Source organism: Halichoerus grypus, chromosome 14 (genome assembly GCF_964656455.1).
Source record: "Halichoerus grypus chromosome 14, mHalGry1.hap1.1, whole genome shotgun sequence".
Lineage (NCBI taxonomy): Eukaryota > Metazoa > Chordata > Mammalia > Carnivora > Phocidae > Halichoerus > Halichoerus grypus.
The window spans coordinates 5,836,330-5,862,704 of NC_135725.1; the positions used below are offsets into that span (position 1 = coordinate 5,836,330).

The 26,375-nt window shown below is 41.6% G+C and overlaps 1 protein-coding gene across 5 annotated transcripts in view; it reads right to left on the bottom strand.

Annotated features, from left to right (window-relative positions):
• Nucleotides 1-759: 759 nt before the first annotated feature.
• The window catches only part of RIC1 (RIC1 partner of RAB6A GEF complex), a 347,665-nt gene continuing 322,049 nt past the window's right edge, over nucleotides 760-26,375 (bottom strand). For all 5 annotated transcript variants that reach the window (XM_078061221.1, XM_078061220.1, XM_036084159.2 and 2 more), the window contains 9 exons: nucleotides 12,280-12,396; nucleotides 11,090-11,818; nucleotides 9,507-9,665; nucleotides 9,282-9,418; nucleotides 7,398-7,684; nucleotides 6,733-6,924; nucleotides 4,034-4,211; nucleotides 3,716-3,904; nucleotides 760-2,892 (listed from right to left, as the gene is read on the bottom strand). In XM_078061221.1, the coding sequence (XP_077917347.1) occupies nucleotides 2,604-2,892; nucleotides 3,716-3,904; nucleotides 4,034-4,211; nucleotides 6,733-6,924; nucleotides 7,398-7,684; nucleotides 9,282-9,418; nucleotides 9,507-9,665; nucleotides 11,090-11,818; nucleotides 12,280-12,396 (2,277 nt within the window). In that variant the 3' untranslated portion in view covers nucleotides 760-2,603. The remainder of the gene's footprint in view (nucleotides 2,893-3,715; nucleotides 3,905-4,033; nucleotides 4,212-6,732; nucleotides 6,925-7,397; nucleotides 7,685-9,281; nucleotides 9,419-9,506; nucleotides 9,666-11,089; nucleotides 11,819-12,279; nucleotides 12,397-26,375) is intronic.

Below are 26,375 nucleotides of genomic sequence, written 5' to 3' on the forward strand. Positions count from 1 at the left end.
TCAGAATCACTTTTAATCCCACCTGTCAGAGACGGGGCCCAGTCTCCTCTAGGCTGACACAGTTTTGTTTGGTGGAAATCATTTTGATTACATTTTGAACATTTTGCGTGTCCTCGAGATGGACTGTTCTCGCAAGCTTCTACAGTCGGGCACACAGCTGCTGCCAACTTGATGCTCCTAAGTAACTCTGCGTATAAAATTTAAATCTGAATTTGTAGTTACTTCATAAGGAAAATTCTAAGAGGTAGAATTACATAATGAAAAGAATATTCCTGTGGCTGAGGTGTTGAATAAACAAAGTTCCTGTAATGGTTTTATTGCCCTTTACCAAGTTAAAAAAAAAAAAAAATACACATTATAGAAGTAGCAGCAACTTTAATTACAAGCAAAGGTTGACTTTATCCCCCAAAATGACTTGTCTTGGTATCAGCAAATAAACTTCAAATAGTTATACTGAATACTTAAATTCATTGTTAGAATTATGGCTTCAACAGTCGATATGTGAACCAAACAAGGCAAAATAAAAATATACACTTAAAAAAGTAAAATACATAACAAATTACCAAAAAGAAACTTTCTGTAAACCTGCCAATTTTCTGCCTTTGGGCCGCCCATTTCCATTACTTGAGAAACAAGGATAGGAGCCAAGATTCATTCATGGTGTAACCACAGGAGCTCAGTTAACCCACTGGTGCCCTGCTCTGAAGACTGCAAGATGAACCCAGCAGCACATCCAGAGATTTGAAAGGATCACAGCTGTTAACAATGGTAAATCATTTTATTGACTGTATATTCACACCAAACACAAAAATAATGCTTGTTCTCCTACTGGACTAGGATAGGAGAAGTTTCACGCTGGGCTGCATGTACTCACATGGGACACATTTTCTATCATGAGTTGGGGAAAGGTGGTTTAAAACAAAGGCTTAAATAAAGTAGCACCAGAAAGACCAGGTACCATCCTCACATATTCCACCCGTCCAGGAGTTCTAGTATGTGAAATTATTGCACTTGTAATGTCAAAAGTAAATGATAGTAAATTACCAAACTCAATAATTTAAAACAGTTTGATGAATTTTGAACTAAGCAATTTCAAAATGGTTTTGCGTTTCCCTTCCAAGGAAAGCCGGGCTAGGACAACTGTATCTAGCCATTTACTTTAAAAAGCAAGGGTAGAGGACCAAGTTTTATTTCTAACTGTAATTGCACTATGAGAAGAGAGGCTGTTTTACATAGTGGTATGAATTTGGTCCACATCCAGATACATTGTTATTACAAAAATAAACAAGTCTGTTTTTGTAGAAAATAACATTGCATTCCTTTGTTCAAATTGCACAGTACAAACAAGCTATGTAAATTAATACTGATATAAGGTAACTGGAAGTACATACAGTGGGTCTGTGTTTAGTGTGAAGCCATTAAGGAGTATGCAGATAGGTTTTCATAATGTATGAAAACTAAAATTTAAGTCATATCTAGAAATACATAAAATATTTTAAAAGTTACAATGAAGAATGCATTCTTCACATAGTAATTTTTAGTAGCCGTGATAGTACAGGATTCAGCAGTCTATTTACATAAAGGTCCGTTTGTATTCAATTTACAAAAGCAATAAATAAGAAACTACATTAAATTTGCACAAAACCTATTTCATTTCATGATCAGTGTGACCATTTCTGTTACTGTACGACCAAGCCAATAAACCTGTTTTTTTTCTATGAAGACTGCTCCTACTTGGAAAGAAGAGCAAGCCCGTCTCTCCTTCCAAGAGTATCGCCATGCAGAATCCAGCATCAAACCTTACAAATTATAATATAAGCCCTAAAAATATGAACAGTGCCTTTGAGTCTATTTACACAAGAGTATTCACAAAAAGATACAGTTCTCTGATACAAAACAGTTTAGTGGTATCTAACCGCATAATTGGTAAGAGCCCCCAGACCTCTGCCCACACGGATCCAGCAGGAATCAAGCTGCTAAAGGAGCAGGCACACTGACTCACAGGTTAAATAGCTTTCCCCCAATTCAGGACTGGGATTTAAAGGCTAAACAAAGCCAAGGGCAGGTCCCCGTCACGACAGCCGCCACGGTGCCAGGGCAGGCATTTGCTCAGGAGGCCAATGCGGGGGTCCAGCGCTCTCAATCCAAAGGGCCGCACAGGGGGCTCAGTGCCTGATGAGCTCCAGCAAGCACCTTCGCATTTATTTTTAAAAAGCAGCCTGGACACACGCTGAACCAGAAAACATGTAAGAAGCTGGAAGTAGTGAAAAAGTAGGCTCATCTAGGGCAAAACAATCCCTATGGTTTAGGAGCTACCATTCTTTAAGAATAAAACCAAAATATTCTCATGTACAACTGTACAATACTCTTTATTACTTTCCACTGCAGCTTAAAAAAATTTTTTATGAAAAATGATTTGATATCACATTTTTATGGAGTCCGAGATTTCTTAGAGGAGAAAGTGTTAAAATTTAATACTACCTTACCCGAGTCTCTGAGTTTTCTCCCTGGTTCAACCGTCCAACTAGGTCACAGTGTCCTCAGCCGCATGCGGCTGCGAATGAAGAATGAACACTGCCCGCGGTGCCAGCACGCCACTGTCGTTAGGACACAGAACAGTCGTAAGTCCCATCCTGGAAAGATTCGTCCTCCTCTGCCCAGGACGGGTCCTCCTCCTTCCGGCTGACCAGACTGCCGCCTCCGACCTCGCCCTGCGGGACGCTCCCGTGGCCTAAGGAGCCCCGGCTCTCCTCTGCCCGGGGACCGGCGTGTTCAGGGGTCTTACCCACGGGGACTGGCTGGAAGGCTTCGGGCTGGACTTGCTCCTCTGTGAGCTCACTGAGCTTCTGTACTTGTGGCTTAATGATGTTTAAAAATGGCTTATATCCAGGACTAAGTACAGAGAAAAGGAAATTAGCTCTCTAAAGCCACATTCAAAATGCTCCCTAGAATGTTCTGGACAAACTCCTACTAAACACTGACACAGTGAGGTCTCAATGCTAGGTGATTCGGGCAGGGGAGGAGGCACCGGGTAGGGAGGAAAGGCTTCTTAGGCGTCCTGGCCAGCGCAGGGGCGCCACACCCAGGGGAAGTGTCTTACGTTTCTGAGCTCTAGCAGCAAGGACGGACATTGTTTCTCCAGTAGCATTACAATTAAAAGATCATACTCCATAGTCTGAGGACCAATAGGGTTTCTTCAGACTTGAAAAACCTTCAGAGTACATCTCTTCTAAGTGAATTTGGCAACTAAGGAAAAAAACTAGATCCAAGTAAGGGAAACCCCAAATCCACACGTAACTGGTGACGAAGGGCTAGAATCCAAGGCTCTTCACTTCTATCCACTAATCTTAATTTGGGCTTGCTAGTAACTGCTATGGACTGTTAAATGCACACACGCCTTAAGATTTTATCTTTTCAAAGTAGATATTTTCAGGTTATTATTACCAGCAATTCCACCAAACCACAGACCTCAAGTTCCAGTCTAATATTTCTAAGATCATCTGCACCGTGTCATTGACATAGCCGGCTGGCCACAGAATGGTGACTCAAGAAAACAACTTCAGAAAGGAATGTGTGAAAGCATTTTTATTTCTACCTACCTAAACAACTTCCAAATAAATGAACCAGAACTAAACCTCACTACTGTGGAAGGACAGGACTCCCCTGAGGGCAGCCGCGGTAACAAGGTAACAAGCCTAAGGAGATGTGTACTTACCAATCTGTAGAGGCCCATCGGTCTACCGCGTGCAGCCCCGTCTTTATGTTCTGTAACATCTCTCCATCTACCTCTGAAGACTGGATGAGAACCACAATCTGGTTGATTATTGAGGATTCTCTAAGAATCAGGCCAATGACAATGCACCAGTCCAGACATCCTGCCTCCATGAAGATGTGTAGCAAGTATCTAAACAGAAGCAGAAAGATTGATGCTCAGAAGGCACTACAGTTGTTATGAGGAAAACAGCCCCTGTACCCTATCTGCCCAAATATCCTGAGTAGGCATTCTGTGCTTCCAGGATGCTGAGGAACTCACCGAAGCTGGACCTGGGACTTGTGAGGCCCCTTACTCGCCAACTCCATGGAGATGTGCTCTAGCTCTGACTGAGTTAGACTGAGTGTGGAGAAGTTTTCATCCACCATTGTCCAGTCTCCATCCACCATGGAGCTACTTTCAGTCAAGTCTGTGGCTGAACCAATACTGCATTCATCACCTGATGAAAAAGTGCCAAAAGTTATAAACTGGCTTCATACAGAAAATATGTTTAATTTTAAATATTAGTGCTTTCTCACATGTTGATTTCTGCTCAGAATTTTGAAACCCAAATGTTAAATCAACTGCTAAAATTCCCATGTTGTATTAACAGTAGTAGGTATTTTTAAGAAAAAAAAAAATCATTAGAGAGAGAACGAGGCATTATGTGCCTTTGGATGGAACAAAACACTACGACCTATGCAGCAGTCTTGCCTGCCTCCAACAAGAATCTAGCTACAATCTGATCAGGTCTTTAGATTCAGCTACAAATTTACAAGAAATACAGAGGAAAATGTTAAATCATGAAGATGCAATCACCAAAATTCACATTTTGAGAAAATCATGGAGGCAAGTCTCATCAATGACTAAACCGCAAGGGGTTTAAAAAAAAAAAAAAGATGGGGGGGCACCTGAGTGGCCCAGTTGATTTAAGCATCTGACTTGGTTTTGGCTCAGGCCGTGATCTCAGGGTCATGAGATCAAGCCCTGCATTGGGCTCCACGCTCAGCAAGAGTCTGCTTGATAGTCTCTCTCCCCCTCCCTCTGCCCCTCCCCTCCACATGTTCTCTAACATCAATTAATCAATCACTCAATCTTAGGGAAAAAAAAAAAAGAAAAGGTAGGGAGGGAAACAATAATTTTTTAAAGAAAGAATTGAAAATTTAATCACAATATGTGAACCTTATCTGGGTCTTGGTCCTAACCATAAAAAAATTTATGACATTATGAAACAATTGGAATTTGAATACTTACTAGATATTTGATGATATTAAGGAATTGTTAAATTTTTAGAGGGATATAAAGGAATTACGTTTTTTTTTTTTTTGAGAGTCCTTTTAAAGATACATACTGAAAAAATCACAAAATATATCGTGTTTTGGATTTGGTTCAATAAAGGGATCAAACAAATTTGGTCACGAGTTGGTAACAGCTGAAGCTGGGTGACAGATACACGGGGGTAGCGGCAAGGGCTCCATGATACTATTACCTCTAACTCTAAAATATATTTGAAATGAGCTCTTTAAAGTTTTCTTAAAAAAAAAAGCAAGCAATGATATTACCTCATGTCTCTTAGGACGGCTACTATAAAAAAACAAACAAACAAACAAAAATCCCCAGCAAATAAAGTATTGGCAAGAATGTCAAGAAACTGGAACGCTTTGTCAATGTTGGTGGGTTGATAGTTCCTCAAAAAATTAAAGAATAACCCTATGTTCTGGCATTTCCACTTCTGGATACATATACCCAAAAGAATTGAAAGCAGCATCTTGAAGCGCTATCTGAACTCCTATGTTCACTGCAGCGTTATTCACAATAACCAACAGGCGGAAGCAACCAAGTGCTCATCAATGGGTAGACGGATGGATAAACAAAAGGTGGTGTATACACACAACGGGGTGCCATACAGCTTTAAAAAGGAACTAAATTCCCACACATGCTGCGACAGGCATGAACTCGGAGAACATTATGCTAAGTGAAATAAGCCTGAGTCACAGGAAGACAAACACTGTAGGATTCCACTTACATGAGATATCTGAAGTAGTCAAGTTCACAGAGACAGAAAACAGAGTGGCGGCAGCCAGTCCCGGGGGGGGGGGGGGCGGGGAGTGTTATTTAATGGGTAGAGAACCTTCGCTTGGCAAGATAGAGTTCTGAGGGCTGGCTGCACAACAACGTGAATGGACTCGACCCTACTGAACTGTGTACTTAAAACTGGTTGAGGGGGTACATACTACGTGTATCTTCTACAATTTAAACAAAAGTAATGGAAGCTGTAAGCTTCTCCACGTGGGAGAAGCTCAAGAAATGGTGATGACAGACTGAAAATCAAACACCGAGCAAGTCCCTGGCCATGAAGAAAGCTTCCGACAGTCAGCCTGCGGGCTACTTACACCCCTGGGACTGTACGAGGCTCAGCAACACGCACCGCTCTGAAGCCGCGCTAACACTGAGAGCAGAGGATGGTACGCGCTTTTTGGTAAAGGGCCAGAGAGTAAACGAGGCTTTGAAGACTAAGAGGCAAAATGAAGGATATTACACAGGAACTTGCAAGAGAAAAAGAAAGTTTCTACAAATTTTTATCAGTAATATAAAAAACAGGAGACAATGGAGTACGGTATTTTATGGTCCATGTCTACTTATGAGAAGAATGGTATTCTTCACACGGAGATAACACTTTGCTTACTTGAAGTTCAAAGTTAGTGTTTCTTCTGTATCATTAAAACCAAGCGCACAGTTTCATGTGTTGGCGCTGGTCTGTAATGAGATTTTACCTATTTCGTTCATCTAAAATAAATATGGCAAAGTATAGTTCAGGCCAGTGTGGCCTTGTTCTAGAAACTCTCCACCCCTCTAGCGGATTCTCATGACTAATCCTCTAGGACATATCTGCAAAGAGTGAAGCTCTATTTCTGAAGTGCTAGGGCACAGAAACCTTCTAAAGGAACTAAGGAGAAGCGACGGTTTAAAATGACATTTACCTTTATTAGATAAAGGTGACAGAAAGGCGTCTTGCATCTGCGGTCCGTGGGACGAGGCTGTGTCGATCTCATGATGGGTGGGGCCCATGTTGCCGAGCCAGCTCTGACTTCGTTGTACATGAGAGACACCCGCGTCTATCTCGAGGTTTAAAAACGGGTCCGCTGACTGGGCCTTTAACAGCTGCTCTCCTACTGCAAGGCAGCCCCCAAACAAGAAAGTGGGAATTCAACAGATGCACGCACCACCATTCCCAGCTTGGTTATTTCAGCATCTTTCCCTGCTACTCCCCAACACTGAAAGTTCAAAGCCAAGTACACCGCACCGTCCACCCGTGAACCAGGGAAGCAAGACTATGTAATGCCATCTAACGGTCAACTTACATCATCACGTCTCATTAGCACTAAACAGAATTTATTCTGTTCACCTTTTAAGTGCTTTCCCTTGGTTCTTGAGATGAAGTTTCCAAATGCCACAATAAAAGGTTTTTGTTTGGATGTTCATGAGTAATAGTAATTAGAACAGTCTTCTGTGAAAGACCTGAACTAAAAATCTTTATCTTTTAATTTTTCTTTCACCAAAACAGTTTCACTTTGTCTTCTCCTAGATTAGAAGACGGCCCAATAATGGTAATAATCTGAGATGGAATGACATGAGCCTACGCTACCTGTTCGGTATTTTCCATTCCTGAAAGGAGAACTGAGAGAAGAGGCTGGGATGATGGGAAGCGGCCACAGGAAATCTTTGTGGAGTCTCTTCAGGGCCAGCACGAAGTTGTCCACCCGTGCGGCCCGAGTGCGCTCCCTGCACAGCCAGCTGATTAGTTCAAAGCCCAACTGGGCTGCAAAGCAGCCGAGGTCCTTCAGCCGAACTTCTTCCAAGAGACGCCGAGCGTGTCTCCAGAGCATCATGTCAATGTACATGTTCTCAGCACAGTCACTGTCTTTGCTCCATCTGTAAGGAGGAACACAAGAAAGCTGCAGAGAAACTGTTCCTGGACGACCTCACGTAGCTGTATGCAGTACTGACAATGCTGAGAACGAGGTGAGAGATCCAAGATCGAGCTCTGACCGAATGAAGACAAATGATCAGGGCTTTCCTCCGCGGGATACCACGAGCTGAACGACACCCGGAACACGGTAGGCTCTTCAGACATATTTGTAGAACGGAAATATGGAAGAGGGAAAAAGAGGAGACGGACAAAACCAAACCGAGGAGGGTGGTGACTGGTTGAAGGAAAGAAAGGGAGCGAATAATGCTGTATTTGAAGAGCCCAATGAAAAGAGGTGAGGAGATCAGATCAAAGAAACAGAGAAGAGACAAACAAAGCAAAATGAAGTCTGTGCACGGGAGTGGGAGATAGCAGACACATAAACATACGACCGATGCTTAAAAACTTACAACGTGACGACACGCAGTCTATCATCCCTTACTCATCTGGGCTGATGTGGCTGACTGGTTTGGTAACTGGGCCATGTAGTGCCTTCCGTGAGAGGCAGTCCTGGACGACTGTCTGGATTCAGATCTTGGCTCTGCCAACTCACTACTTGAGTGAACATAACCAAGCTTACTTTCTGGGCCTCTGTTTCTTCACCCACACAGTGTGGTTAACAACAGTGCCGACCCTTATAAGTTGTAAGGATGAAAAGACGTACACGTGTAAATGCTTCAAACCATGCCTGGCACATACGGGTGAGCCAGTGATCACGTCTGCAAAGGCACAGCCGAGAAGCTACTGTTTGTAGCATGCCGTGGTTCTATTTTACTTGTATACAGCCCATGAGTGTGTGTAGATACTGGGAGTGAGGGTGGTATAAATGACTGTGATAAGAAAAAGTAGTAAATGTCATGACAGAAAATGTTCAGTCAGTTCTCATTATGTGTCAGGCACTGTAGTAACAATGAAAACAATATAAAAGAAAGGACCAGGGGAGAGAGAAGAGCTTAGAACATGTAACAATGGAGGAAGGAACACAAGGACCTCACAAACCAGAGGAAAGTCTTTTTTATAATGTTCAGTATGAGTTCACAGTAACCTCTCAGGAGACAATAACCCATCTATGGGTGATGCAGGTTTCTGTCTTCAGGATACACTTCCTCTTGGCTCTCCCTGTTTAATGACTTCTCCAGTCAAGAGTCACTGGAGAGTCAAGTACATGGGGACTAAACTTTTTTTGTCATGAGGTAGAGTTGGAAAGAAAGGTAAAACTATGGACTATAGGAAGGCTTTTGGATCATGTGCAGAATTAATTATCTTCCTTTTTATTCTGGTCCTCTATTATCAGGGTAATGTGAAGTGAGCTACCTTCAGAATGGGTACACAAGCCCTACTCTAGGACAAGGGACAGAAATTGTACAAAGAGTAACAAAGTGAACTTCGGAGGAAAAAAGGGGAAGCATTTTGTGTGATCTTCAAGCCTTTCAGAAATGAAGAAAGGAATTGCATTTGATCAAACGGTGGTTTTCATAAGATCCAATTTTACAAATGCCCTGAAATGCAATGTGTGTCACAGAAGGCCCTAAAAGCAGTAATGGCTCGTTATTCTTTTACCTTTTTCCAGAAGGACCAGATGGCATACTCAGTGTTTTCTGTAAGCTGAATTTACTAGCAGGAACATTTTCAGCTGACTGGGATAAACTGATGCTTCGATTCCTGAAGAACTCAAATCCACCACTTGAACTGGGTTCCTAAGATTACACATGATGTGCGGTACCGTTAGAGAAAGATGCCGTGTAGGTGTATGGCCTAGAGAGGCTGTGCGATTTTGCAACCAACCTGAGCAGTAGGTGTGGATGGAGGGGTCTCAGATTCTCCAGAGCCAATGGCTTTAAGAAATCGAATCATGTGTCGACATAGGTCCCATTTGCCTTGTTCCAGGGCTGTGTTGAACAGAAGGGTGGCATGCTGCCTACTTACTGCTGGGACTTCCATATTCTACAGAAATAACCAAAGACAAGCATTCCTTTTATACGGCAAATGATTTGGGAAGTACGAGCAATTTTTTATCTCTCTGATTTCTATACCACAGAAGGAATGCAGCTATACCTCTGTAGGGGAGTATTTAATAGTAAGAATGAAAGGAGCAATAGAAAGTATCATGCAAGGAAAAGCGAGGCAAACACTCTGCTGGTGTACTATAAATTAGGATTTTCTAAACTTTCTAAAAAAGTCAGACACCTTACATAAACCTGACCCACATTCTATCTTTCCTGGTTCCTAGCAACTCTGCAAAGTGGTTATGCCATTCCTATTTTACAGATGAGGAAATTCAGTAACTTGCTGAAGACCAGCAAAAATGCAAGAACACAAATCTAGATTTGCCTGACTCCCAAAAGCTCAGGTCTCCCTCTTGTGACAGTTTTTGAGGCTGTGACAAAAGTACTCTTAGCTCTGGGCAACAGTAGGCAGGACTGCTACACAAAGAGTGTCCTCACAAATTCTTTCAAAAACTTCACCAGATCGCCTGCCTTGGCCTTCGGGGAAAGGCATCTCATAGGCAAGTTTAACTGTAATTATCTGACAATCCACAGCAACGCTGGAACTCTGATACAGAGAAAGTGTCCAATCCCATTGCTTGGCAGATCCCTGGGAGTCTAAGGGGTGACCTAAGACAAAACACAGCTGCATTTATTTTGTTTCTATTTTTATCATTCTGTGGCTTTTTTAGATGAGCCAGGGAATCACAGACTTTCGGGGCCATCCCACCTCTGCTGGACCTCTGGCTTCAATCAGTTGTCATGAAGCAAGTAAGTGGATGAGAAATGTGCTTCAGGCAGAGTTTAAACCAAGTTTATGGTTAGCTTCTTATATCAATGAAAACAACTTTCCAGTAATTTGAAAGCACCACTAAGTGCAGCCTGTCAAATCTGTATCAGACTGATAAGAACAGCAACTATCAAGCCCTTCTGTCAAATATATAATGACACAGATTTTCAGGAGTCTCAAAGAGGCCATTATTTTGAGAAGACTCACGTGCTGTAAGGTAGTGTGGCAGGCCTGCGTTTCCCCAGCTTGCTATGGGGAGCCTAACAGAAGGTGCTCTGCTAGGAGGACCCAGGCTTTAACCAGAGTCCCCTCAGCAATTCCACACTAGAAGGAAACGAATCTATTACTGTGACAAGCTCGGACAGACAGCTCAAATTAGCTAATATTAGCTTAAACTCGCTAATATTCAAAATAATTACTATATTTCCTACGTAATATGTGCATGTTATTCTATGTATTATATACTACATAGAATAGAAAACCAGACTGCATGAATCCTTTGAACATCATCACAGTGTCAACACAGGACATTTCTTCCCTCCCCCCTACGCAAGCTCATTAATTCTTGTACTTTATAAGAAGAGAATTGTTACCTGTAAGATAATAAGGTAAGAGGCAGCTGTATCCAAATCCTGAGCCATCAGGCATTCCTCAAACAAGTCCTTGGGGTTTCCAACGGCTGCAAAAAGATAATTCCACAGGGCATATTCAGTCTTCCTAGCACAATGAACAACCGTCTGCAGGAAGAGGGGGAATTCGGTGATAAACTTGGCCACAGTGGGAAGCAGAGGGTCGGGAATGGGTTCCCGTGAGGTAGCTTCTTCTTCCAGCACTTCGTGGAGCATGAGCTCCAGCACATGAGGGAAGTAAGGTAAAGCGGCACAGGACTGGGCTAAGAGCAGGGCCTGCTCCCCAAGGTTCCTGACCAGCAGCTGCCGCAGAATGTGGTGGAGGTAGATCTGAGAGGTTCTCTCCACAACACAGTAAGGGAAGAGCACCTCCATCTGCTCCCTAGCACTGCTCCGCGTGTACAAGGAATCATAGAGCAAAGTGTCATTGACAGCACCGAGGACCAATGCGTCTTCAAACAGAACAGCCAGGGGGTAGATATTGATGTGAAAAGGCAGCATGATCCGCTGGGACAAGAAGGAATGGGGCTTGCGGTGGTCCCTGGGGAAGAGAGGGAGCCACACTTTCATCCCTGCCCCTCCGCAGCTCAGCCAGAGGGCCTCCAGAAGGTGACGCTTTTGTTTATTTGCTCGACACGTAGTCCAGACATTCTCAACAGACTGGGCGAGGACAACAGGAGGACAGAATGGCAGCTGGAGAAGCAAAGACAAAAATCCATTTTTTCCCTATTAAATTTGTACATTCTGAAGTTGCCTGGCACTAATAAATGATAGCACAACTTGTTTAGGGAAAATTAGGGGACTCTATTTAGAATTAGAGTCAAGAACAGTACCCTGCCTTTCAAAGTATGTGTATTTAAATCTAAAAATGAGACAAAACAAAACCAAAAAACCCCACAAACTTCACCAATTTATCTTACTTTGTCATTAGAATTAGCAAATAATAATGCCTAAGCAATAACATCTAGAGTAGGGAACATTTTATTATTGTTTCGGGATGTTCTTATTCACCCTTCACAAATAGTCTTAAACCTGGAGGCTTAAAGACTAATATCATATACTTTCCCGGTTTCCAAGTCACAAGACAATACTCTCCTCTTAAATTCTTTTATTCCTTCATCTCTAATGTTCTACGTGATTTGCATTTTACTCACAAGTTTCCTTTGGTTAGGGTTATTGTCCTTCTCCCGGATCTGAGGGCCCGATCTGTCCCTCTGCATCATGATGAGCTGTCCTGCAAGATTTAGCATAATGCTCTCTGCATCACGAGCCTGAAAGAAAAATTGGATTCAAGCTAAAATACATGTTTTCAGCATTTCCCCCGAACTCTATATGGTTTACAGGTGAAACCACTACCACCGTTTACTGAGTGTATACCACATACAGCCGTTCTGTGAGGTGATGTGCAGTACAAGCTGCTTTCTGGCTAGGGTGCAACAAGCTTTACCACAATGCAACTAAGGAACACTACAATTGCACCTAAGATTGAGGGCAGAGCTGAATGACCCTGATAAAACTAGGAGAGCTTCAGAAGTTCACAGAAATGAGAGATCACTTCAGTGACCCACCTGACATAGCGAGAGAAGGCTTACAGGGTGAGATGGGCCTCAAAGGATGAGGACGACACACGGGAGGCAGGAAAAGGGTTGGCTCTCCAGTTGAAGAACACCACTGTACATGACACGGAGATGGAACATCTTTTTTGGGAAAGTGAGGACAATCTGACTAGATTAGGACTATCATGAGAAAAATGCTGGAAGATAATAGGAAGGCTTGAAAGCCAAGTTAAAAAAAAAAGGAACTAAGCCACTACTTATGATTCTTGAATAAGGGAGTTATTAAAAATCCTGAGTTGGGGGAGGAGCAAGATGGCGGAGGAGTAGGAGACCTAGATTTCATCTGGTCTCAGGAATTCAGCTGAATAGGGATCAAACCATTCTGAACACCTACTAAATCAACAGGAGATCGAAGAAAAGAATAGCAACAACTCTCTGGACAGAAAAGTGATCACTTTCTGGAAGGTAGGACGTGCAGATTAGTGAATCCGAGGCGATATTAGGGAGGACAGACAGCAGGGGAGGGGGCCTCTGTCGGCTGCTCTGGCAAGTGATAGAGCCACAAAATCAGAACTTTTAGAAGTCTGCTCTGCTGAGGGACGTCGCTCCAGGGGCTAAGTGGGGGGTGGAACCCTTGTGGGACAGTGTGGTCTCAGGACCCTCGGGGTCACAGAAAGACCGGGGGTGCCTGAGTGCAGAAGAGCTCCCAGGTATCAGAGCGGGGAAGCCGGCTGCAGAGTCGGAACCGAGGAGCGGGCTCTCAGCTCGGGGTTGCCATAGACCGTGATCCGCGGCACAGTCGGGCCACTGCTCCTCCAGCAGGGACCCAACAAGCGGCAGATCCGGGGAGACTCCCCTTCCTCCTCCGGGAAGAGCGGCGCGGGAGCGCACTGCAGGAATCTGCTGGGTTTGGAGACTCCACACGGGGTCGGGTGCCAGAGATAGAAACGCTTGGTCACAGGCCGGGGGAGCACGGAGTGCAGCCGGAGACCGGGGAGACGGGAGTGACTGCTTTTCTCCGGGGGCGCACTGAGGAGCGGCGCCCCGAGTTCTCGGCTCCTCTGGGGCAGAGATTGGGAGGCCGCCATTTTCACTCTCGTCCTCCGAAGCTGTACAGAAAGCTTGCAGAGAACAAAAGTTCCTGAGAGCAAACCCGAGCAGATTACTTAGCCCAGACCAGCAAGGGCGGGGCAATTCCACCTCCGGCAAAGACATTTGGGAACCACGGCAACAGGCCCCTCCCCCAGATGAGCAAGAACAGCCAGCCAAGACCAAGTTTACCAATCAATGAGAATGGCAGAACTCCAGAGCTAGGGGAATACTGCACATAGAATCCATGGCTTTTTTACCATGATTCTTTAGTCTTTCAAAGTTAATTTTTTTTTTTAACTTTTTTCTTCTGAATTTTTCTTTTTCCCTTTTTCAACCAACATCTTATCAATCCCTTTTTTAAAAAAACATTTTTATTTTTTCATTTTCAGATTCATATTCTATCCCTTCATAGTAGTTACCCCTGTTTTTGGCATATATATATAATTTGTTCTCCCTTTAAAATTTTGAGATACAGTTTCTTCTAACAGATCAAAATATACCCTAAATCTCTAGTGTATGGCTTTGTTCTAGTCTCCTGCCTGATCACATTCTCTCCCTTTTTTTTTTAAATCCTCTTCTTTCTTTTTCCAAACAACTTATCAATTCCTTTTATAAAATCTTTTATAATTTTCATCTTTACAGTCATATTCCATCGCTTCATCGTATTAACCCTTATTTTTGTACATATATAAGTTTTTCTTTCTTTAAAATTTTGGAGGCACTTTCTTCTAACAGACCAAAATACACCCAAAATCTAGGGTGTGGCACTGATCTATGCACCAGACTGATCATATTTGATCATATTCTGTTTTTTTTGTTTTGTTCCGTTTTTGTTTTTATCTTCTTCTTTTTCTTTCTTTTTCTTTTTTCTTTCCCCCCGGTTTCAGGTCTTTTCTGATTTGTTTAGAGTATATTTTCTGGGGACGTTGTTACCCTGTTACCATTTTGTTCTCTCATTCATCTGTTCTCCTCTGGACAAAATGACAAGATGGATAAAATCACCTCAACAAAAAGAACAAGAGGTAGTAACGACTGCCAGGGACCTACTCAATATGGACATTAGTAAGATGTCGGAACTAGAGTTCAGAATGATGATTTTAAAGATACTAGCTGGGCTTGAAAAAAGCATGGAAGTTATTAGAGAAACCCTTTCTGGAGAAATAAAAGAACTAAAATCTAACCAAGTCGAAATCAAAAAGGCTATTAATGAGGTGCAATCAAAAATGGAGGCTCTCACTGCTAGGATAAATGAGGCAGAAGAGAGAATTAGCGATAAAGAAGACCAAATGATGGAAAATAAAGAAGCTGAGAAAAAGAGAGATAAACAACTACTGGATCACGAGGGCAGAATTCAAGAGATAAACGATAACATAAGACGAAACATTAGAATAACTGGGATCCCAGAAGAAGAAGAAAGAGGGGGGCAGAAGGTATACTGGAGCAAATTATAACAGAGAACTTCCCTAATTTGGGGAAGGAAACAGGCATCAAAATCCAGGAGGCACAGAGAACCCCTCTCAAAATCAATAAAAATAGGTTCAACACCCCATAATCTAATAGTAAGACTTATGAGTCTCAGAGACAAAGAGAAAATCCTGAAAGCAGCTCAGGAGAAGAGATATGTAACCTACAAGGGTAGAAACATTAGATTGGCAACAGACCTATCCACAGAGACCTGGCAGGCCAGAAAGGACTGGCAGGATCTATTCAGAGCACTAAATGAGAAAAATATGCAGCCAAGAATACTATATCCAGCTAGGCTGTCATTGAAAATTGAAGGAGAGATAAAAAGCTTCCAGGACAAACAGAAACTAAAGGAATTTGCAAACACGAAACCAGCCCTACAAGAAATATTGAAAGGGGTCCTCTAAGCAAAGAGAGAGCCTGAAAGCAACATAGACCAGAAAGGAACACAGACAATATACAGTAACAGTCACCTTACAGGCAATACAATGGCACTAAATTCATATCTTTCAATAGTTACCCTGAACGTAAATGGGCTAAATGCCCCAATCAAAAGACACAGGCTATCAGATTGGATAAAAAAACAAGACCCATCGATATGCTGTCTGCAAGAGACTCATTTTAGACCCAAAGACACCCCCAGATTGAAAGTGAAGGGGTGGAAAACCATTTACCATGCTAATGGACACCAAAAGAAAGCTGGGGTGGCAACCCTTATATCAGACAAATTAGATTTTAAACCAAAGACTGTAATAAGAGATGAGGAAGGACACTATATCCTACTTAAAGGGTCTATCCAACAAGAAGATCTAACAGTTGTAAATATCTATGCCCCTAACATGGGAGCAGCCAATTATATAAGCCAATTAATAACAAAAGCAAAGAAACACATTGACAACAATGCAATAATAGTGGGGGACTTTAACACCCCCCTCACTGAAATGCACAGATCGTCTAAGCAAAAGATCAACAAGGAAATAAAGACTTTAAATGACACACTGGACCAAATGGACTTCACAGATATATTCAGAACATTCCATCCCAAAGCAACAGAATACACATTCTTCTCTAGTGCCCATGGAACATTCTCCAGAATCGATCACATCCTAGGTCATAAATCAGGTCTCAACCGGTACCAAAAGATTGGGATCATTCCCTGCCTATTTTCAGACCACAATGCTTTGAAACTAGAACTCAATCACAAGAGGAAAGTCGGAAAGAACTCAAATACATGGAGGCTAAAGAGCATCCTACTAAAGAATGAATGGGTCAAGCAGGAAATTAAAGAAGAATTAAAAAAATTCATGGAAACCAATGAAAATGAAAACACAACTGTTCAAAATCTTCGGGATACAGCAAAGGCAGTCCTAAGACAAAGTATATAGCAATACAAGCCTTTCTCAAGAAACAAGAAAGGTCTCAAATACATAACCTAACCCTACACCTAAAGGAGTTGGAGAGAGAACAGCAAATAAAGGCTAAACCCAGCAGGAGAAGAGAAATAATAAAGATCAGAGCAGAAATCAATGAAATAGAAACCAAAAGAACAGAACAGATCAACGAAACAAGGAGCTGGTTCTTTGAAAGAATTAAGATTGATAAACCCCTGGCCAGACTTATCAAAAAGAAAAATGACCCAAATCAACAAAATTATGAATGAAAGAGGAGAGATCACAACCCACACCAAAAATACACAATTATAGAACATATTATGAGCAACTCTATGCCAGCAAATTAGATAATCTGGAAGAAATGGATGCATTCCTAGAGATGTATCAACTACCAAAACTGAACCAGGAAGAAATAGAAAACCTGAACAGACCTATAACCACTAAGGAAATTGAAGCAGTCATCAAAAATCTCCCACCAAAGCCCAGAGCCAGATGGCTTCCCAGGGGAATTCTACCAAACATTTAAAGAAGAATTAATACCTATTCTTCTGAAACTGTTCCAAAAAATAGAAATGGAAGGAAAACTTCCAAACTCGTTTTATGAGGCCACCATTACCTTGATCCCAAAACCAGACAAAGACCCCATCAAAAAGGAGAATTACAGACCAATATCCTTGATGAACAAGGATGCAAAAATTCTCACCAAAATACTAGCCAATAGAATCCAACAGTACATTAAAAGGATTATTCACCACGACCAAGTGGGATTTATCCCTGGGCTGCAAGGTTGGTTCAACATCTGCAAATCAATCAATGTGATACAATACATTAACAAAAGAAAGAACAAGAACCATATGATCCTCTCAATAGATGCAGAAAAAGCATTTGACAAAGTACAGCATCCTTTCTTGATCAAAACTCTTCAGAGTATAGGCATAGCGTATAGGCTGTGAAAAACTCACAGCGAATCTCATTCTCGATGGGGAAGAACTGAGAGCTTTCCCCCTAAGGTCAGGAACATGGCAGGGTTGTCCACTATCACCACTGCTATTCAACATAGTATTAGAAGTCCTAGCCACAGCAATCAGACAACAAAAAGAAATCAAAGGCATCCAAATCAGCAAAGAAGTAGTCAAACTCTCACTGTTTGCAGATGATATGATACTTTATGTGGAAAACCCAAAAGACTCCACCCCAAAACTGCTAGGACTCATACAGGAATTCAGTAAAGTGGCAGGATATAAAATCAATGCACAGAAATCAGCTCCATTTCTTTACACCAACAACAAGACAGAAGAAAGAGAAATTAAGGAGTCGATCCCATTTACAATTGCACCCAAAACCATAAGATACCTAGGAATAAATCTAACCAAAGAGGCAAAGAATCTGTACTCAGAAAACTATAAAATACTCATGAAAGAAACTGAGGAAGACACAAAGAAATGGAAAAACGTTCCATGCTCATGGACTGGAAGATCAAAAATGTGAAGATGTCAATGCTACCTAGAGCAATCTACACATTCAATGCAATCCCCATTAAAATACCATCCACTTTTTTCAAAGAAATGGAACAAATCATCCTAAAATTTGTATGGAACCAGAAAAGACCCCGAATAGCCAGAGGAATGTTGGAAAAGAAAAGCAAAGCTTGCGGCATCACAATTCCGGACTTCCAGCTCTATTACAAAGCTGTCATCATCAAGACAGTATGGTACTGGCACAAAAACAAGACACATAGATCAATGGAACAGAATTGAGAGCCCAGAAATGGACCCTCAACTCTATGGTCAACTAATCTTCGACAAAGCAGGAAAGAATGTCCAATGGAAAAAAGACAGTCTCTTCAACAAATGGTGTTGGGAAAATTGGACAGCCACATGCAGAAGAATGAAACTGGACCATTTCCTTACACCACACACAAAAATAGACTCCAAATGGTTGAAAGACCTAAATGTGAGACAGGAGTCCATCAACATCCTAAAGGAGAACACAAGCAGCAACCTCTTCAACCTCAGCCGCAGCAACTTCTTCCTAGAAACATCGCCAAAGGCAAGGGAAGCAAGGGCAAAAATGAACTATTGGGACCTCATCAAGATAAAAAGCTTTTGCACAGCAAAAGAAACAGTCAACAAAACCAAAAGACAACCGACAGAATGGGAGAAGATATTTGCAAATGACATATCAGATAAAGGGCTAGTATCCAAAATCTATAAAGAACTTATCAAACTCAACACCCAAAGAACAAAGAATCCAATCAAGAAATGGGCAGAACACATGAACAGACATTTTTTCCATAGAAGACATCCAAACAGCCAACATACACATGAAAAAGTGCTCAACATCACTCAGCATGAGGGAAATCAAAATCAAAACCTCAATGAGATATCACCTCACACCAATCAGAATGGCTAAAATTAACAAGTCAGGAAACAACAGATGTTGGCGGCGATGCAGAGAAAGGGGAACCCTCCTACACTGTTGGTGGGAATGCAAGCTAGTGCAGCCACTCTGGAAAACAGTATGGAGGTTCTTCAAAAAGTTGAAAATAGAGCTACCATATGATCCAGCAACTGCACTACTGGGTATTTACCCCAATGATACAAATATAGGGATCCAAAGGGGTACGTGCACCCCGATGTTTATAGCAGCAGTGTCCACAATAGCCAAACTATGGAAAGAGCTAATATGTCCATCGACAGATGAATGGATAAAGAAGATGTGGTATATGTACACAATGGAATATTATGCAGCCATCAAAAAGAATGAAATCTTGCCATTTGCAACGACGTGGATGGAACTGGAGGGGGTTATGCTGAGCAAAATAAGTCAATCAGAAAAAGACATGTATCATATGACCTCATTGATATGAGGAATTCTTAGGCTCAGGGAACAAACTTCGGGTTGCTGGAGTGGTGGGGGGTCGGAGGGATGGGGTGGCTGGGTGATAAGACACTGGGGAGGGTATGTGCTACGGTGAGCGCTGTGAAGTATGCAAGACTGCTGAATCACAGATCTGTACCTCTGAAGCAAATAATACATTATATGTTAAAAAAAAGAAGAAGAAGAAGATAGCAGGAGGGGAAGAATGAAGGGGAGGGAATTGGAAGGGGAGATGAACCATGAGGGACTATGGACTCTGAAAAACAAACTGAGGGGAGGGGGGTGGGAGGATGAGTTAGCCTGGTGATGGGTATTAAAGAGGGCACGTACTGCATGGAGAACTGGGTGTTATACTCAAACAATGAATCATGGAACACTACATCAAAACCCAATGATGTAATGTATGGTGAGTAACATAACATAATAAAAAAAAAAATGAAAAAAAAAATCCTGAGTTATTCAGGATGGCTTACTCAGGAGAGACAGACATCACAGGTGTTGACTTCAGGAATGAATGAAATAGTCTGTCCTTTCATCATGGAAAATTTCAGTCAAATCCTCATGTAGAGAGCTTAACATGACTCCTCATTAAACCCTCTCACCTGGCTGAAAGTTGAAAAGGATTTTTCTAAAGCAAATCTCAGATATGAAGCCTTTTCCACTTGTAAAGAAGAAGAGCATTTGGATGTACAAAAACAAAAACAAAAAACTGACTGATGTCCTAGGCGTGAAAGGCATGAAAAGAGAACTGAACTGCAGATGATTTCAGGGTACTGCACCTAGGTGGGTGCTAGAGAAGGTGAGGTTACCACTGGTAGAAGTTACAAACAGAAGTTAAGGAAGGGAAAACTAAGCAGTTTCATTTCATTGGTCATTAAATTTGAAAGAATCTTAAGACTTGCAAATAAAAATGTTGTGAGAAATGACTGAAGTACAGACGAACATACCAGAATCAAAGTGAGGCTGGTAAACTGAAGGAGTCAGATGCGCTTTCTGAAGCAATGTATGCAGGGCTGAAGGCAAGCAGGGCACCAGGAGAGCACAGTGTCATATAAACCAGGAAAGGAAGAATTTTAGGAAGGAAAGGATGATTATTCAGAAGCTGTGGGATAGTGTCCCAGCCTGGGGCTTTCCGGCAGGTTGAATTTAAGCTGCCATTATTATTTAGGGTCCAGTCAGCAAGAGAGCAGCCACCCTACATACTCTATTTGCAAGACAGTTACACAAAACACTCTCTTGTCCTGCCTTCCAGACACTACCGGGACTGTGGATAAGAACTGGCAAGAGGGTCCAGAAGATTCGTGGATTTTGTCATTCATTTTGGCCTTAGGCCATATCCAGGTAGGTATAAGTGTAATAACTGATGTTAATTACAAAAAAGAGAAAAATAATAAAAATGCCTTTCCCACAACACATGAGAAGCCACATATAACTTCAAGGAAGGAGAAGGAAAAATGGAAATGATACGGTGTGCACAACTCTAAGAGCTGGATGGCAGAGGACAGAGAAAAAACGAACACGCAAACCAAGAGAACAGAGAGCCAGCAGACTGGCACAGAGACTCCACAACACTTTTCAAAGACCTTCGGAGTAACTACTGCAGGTCACCGCAGTAGGACTCATGCTCATACTGACTACTGGGAAGGGTGAAAATGGTGAACTTCACTACAGTTGACGTGATCTTACTACACAAACAAACCCACTTCTCTTTCCTTCAGCTGTATTCATGCATTCAACACCTTCCACCACTATTGCAGCATGAAGAACGGGAGGGCAACGGCACTTTCCAGCAATTTTAATGAGTTTCCAGAAACTTAACATTAAAGCAGGGACTACCTGTATCCCCCAAATGCTAAATTTGAAAGAATCAAACATGCCTTCTCTTACCCTAAAAATATCCCTAGCAGATGATTCTTTTTTTTTTTTTTTTTTTTTAAAGATTTTCTTTATTTATTTGACAGAGAGACACACAGTGAGAGAGGGAACACAAGCAGGGGGAGTGGGAGAGGGAGAAACAGGCTTCCCGCGGAGCAGGGAGCCCGATGCGGGGCTTGATCCCAGGACCCTGGGATCATGACCTGAGCCGAAGGTAGACGCTTAACGACTGAGCCACCCAGGCGCCCCCTAGCAGATGATTCTTATTATGAGTTTCAGAGACAAGGAGCCCAGTCTCATGAGGGAGGCCATCTTACTGATAAACAATTTTCACTGTGAGGGTTTTTTTTTTTTTAATCTTTAATATGAAATCAAGACCTGCCTTGCTTCTTCCCTCTGTGCAAGATGTAATCAATCTACTTCCTATTACATTTCAACTTACTTTTTTTTTTTAAGTTTAAATTCAAGCTAGTTAACGTATAGTGTAATATTGGTTTCAGGAGTAGAATTTAGGGATTCATCACTTACATGTAACACCCAGTGCTCATAAGAAGTGTCGTCCTTAATGTCTATCACCCAATTACCCCATCCCCCCACCCACCCTCAGTTTGTTCTCTACATTTAAGAGTCTCCTATGGTTTGCCTCCCTGTTTTTATTTTATTTTTCCTACCCTTCCCCTGTGTTCATCTGTTTTCTTAAATTCCACATGAGTGAAATCATATTTGTCTTTCTCTGACTTACTTTGCTTAGCATAACCACCTCTAGTTCTATCCACGTCACTGCAAATGGTAAGATTTCACTGTTTTGATGGCCGAGTAATACTTCATCACTCACTCACTCACTCACTCACACACACACACACACACACACACACACACACCCTCTTCTTTATCCATTCATCAGTCAATGGACATTTGGGCTCTTTCCATATTTTGGCTATTGTTGATAATGCTGCTATAAACACTGGGGTACACATGCTCCTTCGAATCTGTGTTTGTATCCTTTGGATAAAAACCTAGTAGTGCAATTACTGGGTCATAGTAGTGCATTTGCTACGTCTATTTTTAACTTTTTGAGGAACCTCCATACTGTTTTCCAGAGTGGCTGCACCAGTTTGCATTCCCACCAACAGAGTAAGAGGGTTCCCCTTTCTCCGCATCGTTGCCAACATCTGTTGTATCCTGTGTTGTTAATTTTAGCCATTCTGACTGGAGTGAGGTGGTATCTCACTTTAGTTTTGATTTGTATTTCCGTGATGATGAGTGACGTTGAGCATCTTTTCATGTAGACACGTTAGCCATCTGGATGTCTTCTTTGGAAAAGTGTCTATTCATATCTCCTGCCCACTTCTTAACTGGATTATTTGTTTTTCGGGTACTGAGTTGGGTAAGTTCTTTATAGATTTTGGATACTAACTCTTTATCCGATATGTCATTTGCAAATATCTTCTCCCACTCCGTAGGTTGCCTTTTAGTTTGCTGACTGTTTCCTTCGCTGTGCAGAAGCTTTTTATCTTAATGAGGTCCCAATAGTTCATTTTTGCTTTCGCTTCCCTTGCCTCCAGAGACGGGTCTAGCAAGAAGTTGCTGCCTGCTTTCTCCTCTAGGATTTTGATGGTTTCACATTTAGGTCTTTCATCCATTTTGAGCTTATTCTTGTGTATGGTGTGAGAAAGTGGTTCAGTTTCATTCTTCTGCATGTGGCTGTCCAATTTTCCCAGCATCATTTGTTGAAGAGACTGTCGTTTTTCCATTGAATATTCTGTCCTGCTCTGTCAAAGATTAGTTGACCATACAGTTGAGGGTCCACTTCTGAGTTTTCTGTTCTGTTCCACTGATCTATGTGTCTGTTTTTATGCCAGTACCACACTTCTTAATGATTACAGCTTTGTAATATAGCTTGAAGTCCAGAATTGTGATGCCTTCCACTTTGCTTTTCTTTTTGAACATTACTTTGGCTATTTGGAGTCTTTTCTGGTTCCACAAAAATTTTGGAACTGTTCGTTCCAGCTCTGTGAAAAATGCTGGTGTTGATTTGATAGGGCTTGCAATGAATGTGTAGATGGCTTTGGGTAGTATAGACGTTTTAATAATATTTGTTCTTCCAATCCAAGAGCATGGAATGTTTGTCCATTTCTTTGTGTCTTCTTTACTTTCTTACATAAGTGTTCTACAGTTTTCAGCATACACATCTTTCACCTCTTTGATTAGGTATTCCTAGGTATCTCATGATTTTGGGTGCTACTGTAAATGGGACTGATTCCTTGAATTCTCTTTATGCTTCTTCATTTTTGGTGTAGAGAAATGCAGCAGATTTCTCTACAATGATTTTATATCCTGAATTTGCTGAATTCCTGTATCAGTTCTAGCAATATTCTGGTGGAGTCTTTTCGGGTTTTCTACATTGAGTATTATGGAAGTCCTAGCCTCAGCAATCAGACAACAAAAAGAAATAAAAGGCATCCAAATTGGCAAGGAAGAAGTCAAACTGTCACTCTTCACAGTCAACTTACTTCTTAATCTGCTCTTTCCCACATTAGATCTCTCCTCTTTGTGACAGGCCCTCTTTTTTTAACTTTTTAAATTCCAGTATACTTAACATGCAGTGTTATATTAGTTTCAGGTGGTGTATAATACAGTGATTCGACATTTCCATACAACACCAGTGCTCATCACAAGTGCATTCCTTAATCCCCATCATGTATTTCATCCATCCCCCACCCACCCACCTCCCCTCTGGTAACCATCAGTTGTTCTCTACAGTTAAGAGTCTGTTTATTGGTTTGTCTTCTTCCTTTGCTCATTTGTTTTGTTTCTTAAATTCCACATGAGTGAAATCACAAGGTATTTGTCTTTCTCTGACTTATTTCACTTAGCATTACGCTCTCTAGATTCATCCATGTCATTGCAAATGACAAGATTTCACTCTTTTTATTTATTTTTAAAGATTTTATTGATTTGAGAGAGGGAGCGCAAGTGAGCATGAGAGTGGGGAGGGGCAGACGGAGAAGAAGCCAACTCCTGCTGAGCAGGGAGCCTGACGTGGGACTGGATCCCGGGACCCCGGGATTATGACCTGAGCTGAAAGGCAGAAGCTTAACTGACTGAGCCATCCAGGTGCCCCTTTTATAGTTGAGTAATATTCCATAGTGTATATATACCACATCATCTTTATCCATTCATCTATCAATAGACACTTGGGCTGCTTCCATAATTTGGCTATTGTAAATAATGCTGCAATAAATACAGGGGTGCATGTATCCCTCTGAATTAGGGTTTTTGTATTTTGGGGGGTAAATATCCAGTAGTGTGATTACTGGATCATAGGGTAGTTCTATTTTTAAGTTTGAGTAACCTCCATCCTGTCTTCCACAGTAGCTGCACCAGTTTGCATTCCCACCAACATTCCAAGAGGGTTCCTTTTTCTCCACATCTTTGCCAACACTTGTTGTTTCTTGTGTTTTTTGTTTTAGCCATTCTGACAGGTGTGAGGGGATATCTCACTGTAGTTTTGATTTGCACTTCCCTGATGTCGAGTGATGTTGAACATTTTTCATGTGTCTGTTGGAAAGGCCCTCTTAAAATGGGGTATCCAGTACTACTGGTGCCATTGACTGTCTTCTGTATCTGGGGTATACAAGGAGTCCTTTTATTTTCCCTAATATGAAAACTTCAAATGTGAGCGAGAAAACCTCAAAGTATAGAGAATTGTACAATGAAACCCCATATTTCCATCATCCAAATTCACAATTATTCAAGATTTTGCCACATTTGCTCCATCTATCCTTTTTTCATTTATTTGGCTAAAGTATTTTATTATTTTTCTTAAAGATTTTATTTTTTAAGTAATCTCTACACCCATTGTGGGGCTTGAACTCACAACCCTGAGATCAAGAGTTACCTGCTCCACCAACTGAGCAAGCCAGGTGCCTCTACACCAAAGTATTTTAAAGGAAGATATCATGCTGTCTTACCCCTATACTATGCAACTCTGAAGTACATGGGTATTTGCTTATATAATCACAATGCCAGTAACACATCTAATAAAATCTACAATTATTCCTTAATGTCACCTCTCAGTGCATACTGAGCATCTCTAATTGCTTTAATAGTGTCTTTTTATAGGCAGTTTGAATCAGGATACAAATGAACTTAAGCACTGCATTTGGTTGTTATGGCTCTAAAGAATTATTTAGAAGAGTCTCCCCTTACATCCCCCCGTCCCCACTGCCACATTATTGACTTATAGCTGTCCTACAGAATGTTCTAAGTGGTGGTAAACTAAACCTCTACCCCTATATTTCCTAGGAATGAAACTTGACTCTAGAAGCTTGATTTAATTCAGGTTCACTGTTTTGGGCAGTAATTCCTCATGTGAACTCTAGGATGCATCACCCCAGGAAGCATGCGACACCTGGTTCTCCTACTTGTAGTAATGCTAATGTTGATTAATAAGGCTTAGATATGGCCACCTGATCCCCTCATTGTGAAGTTCCCCACCAACCTTTCATCTGACGGCTTCATCCAATCATGATCACTATCTGAATCACTTTTCTTAGGGGCTACAAAATGGTGATTCTGTAATTCTTAACCTTCCTTCCACATCTTTTAGCTACAATTCTTCTGTAAAACAGAACTTTCCCTTATCATCTATGACTCTCTGGCTACCATGAAATATAGTTTGCAGAGGAAATGGGATCTAGATTTTGAAGGAGATGAATGGAAGTGCCTTAACAGGAAGTAAAAGATTGGGAAGACAGAGATGACAAATCTACATAGTTATAAGCCTACATAGTTATCCTTTGAAAACGGGTTCCACACTGACACGAAATTTGGAAACCATCCATGTAACGCAAGGAGCCTTGGAATAAGAAGTTACACAACTTCGTGGGTTTAACCAGAAACTACAGCATTATTTTCTTTCCTTATAGTTGACTAATAATGGAGTTCTCTCTATTTTATATTCAGTATTCCACTTCTTTCCTTCTTTTT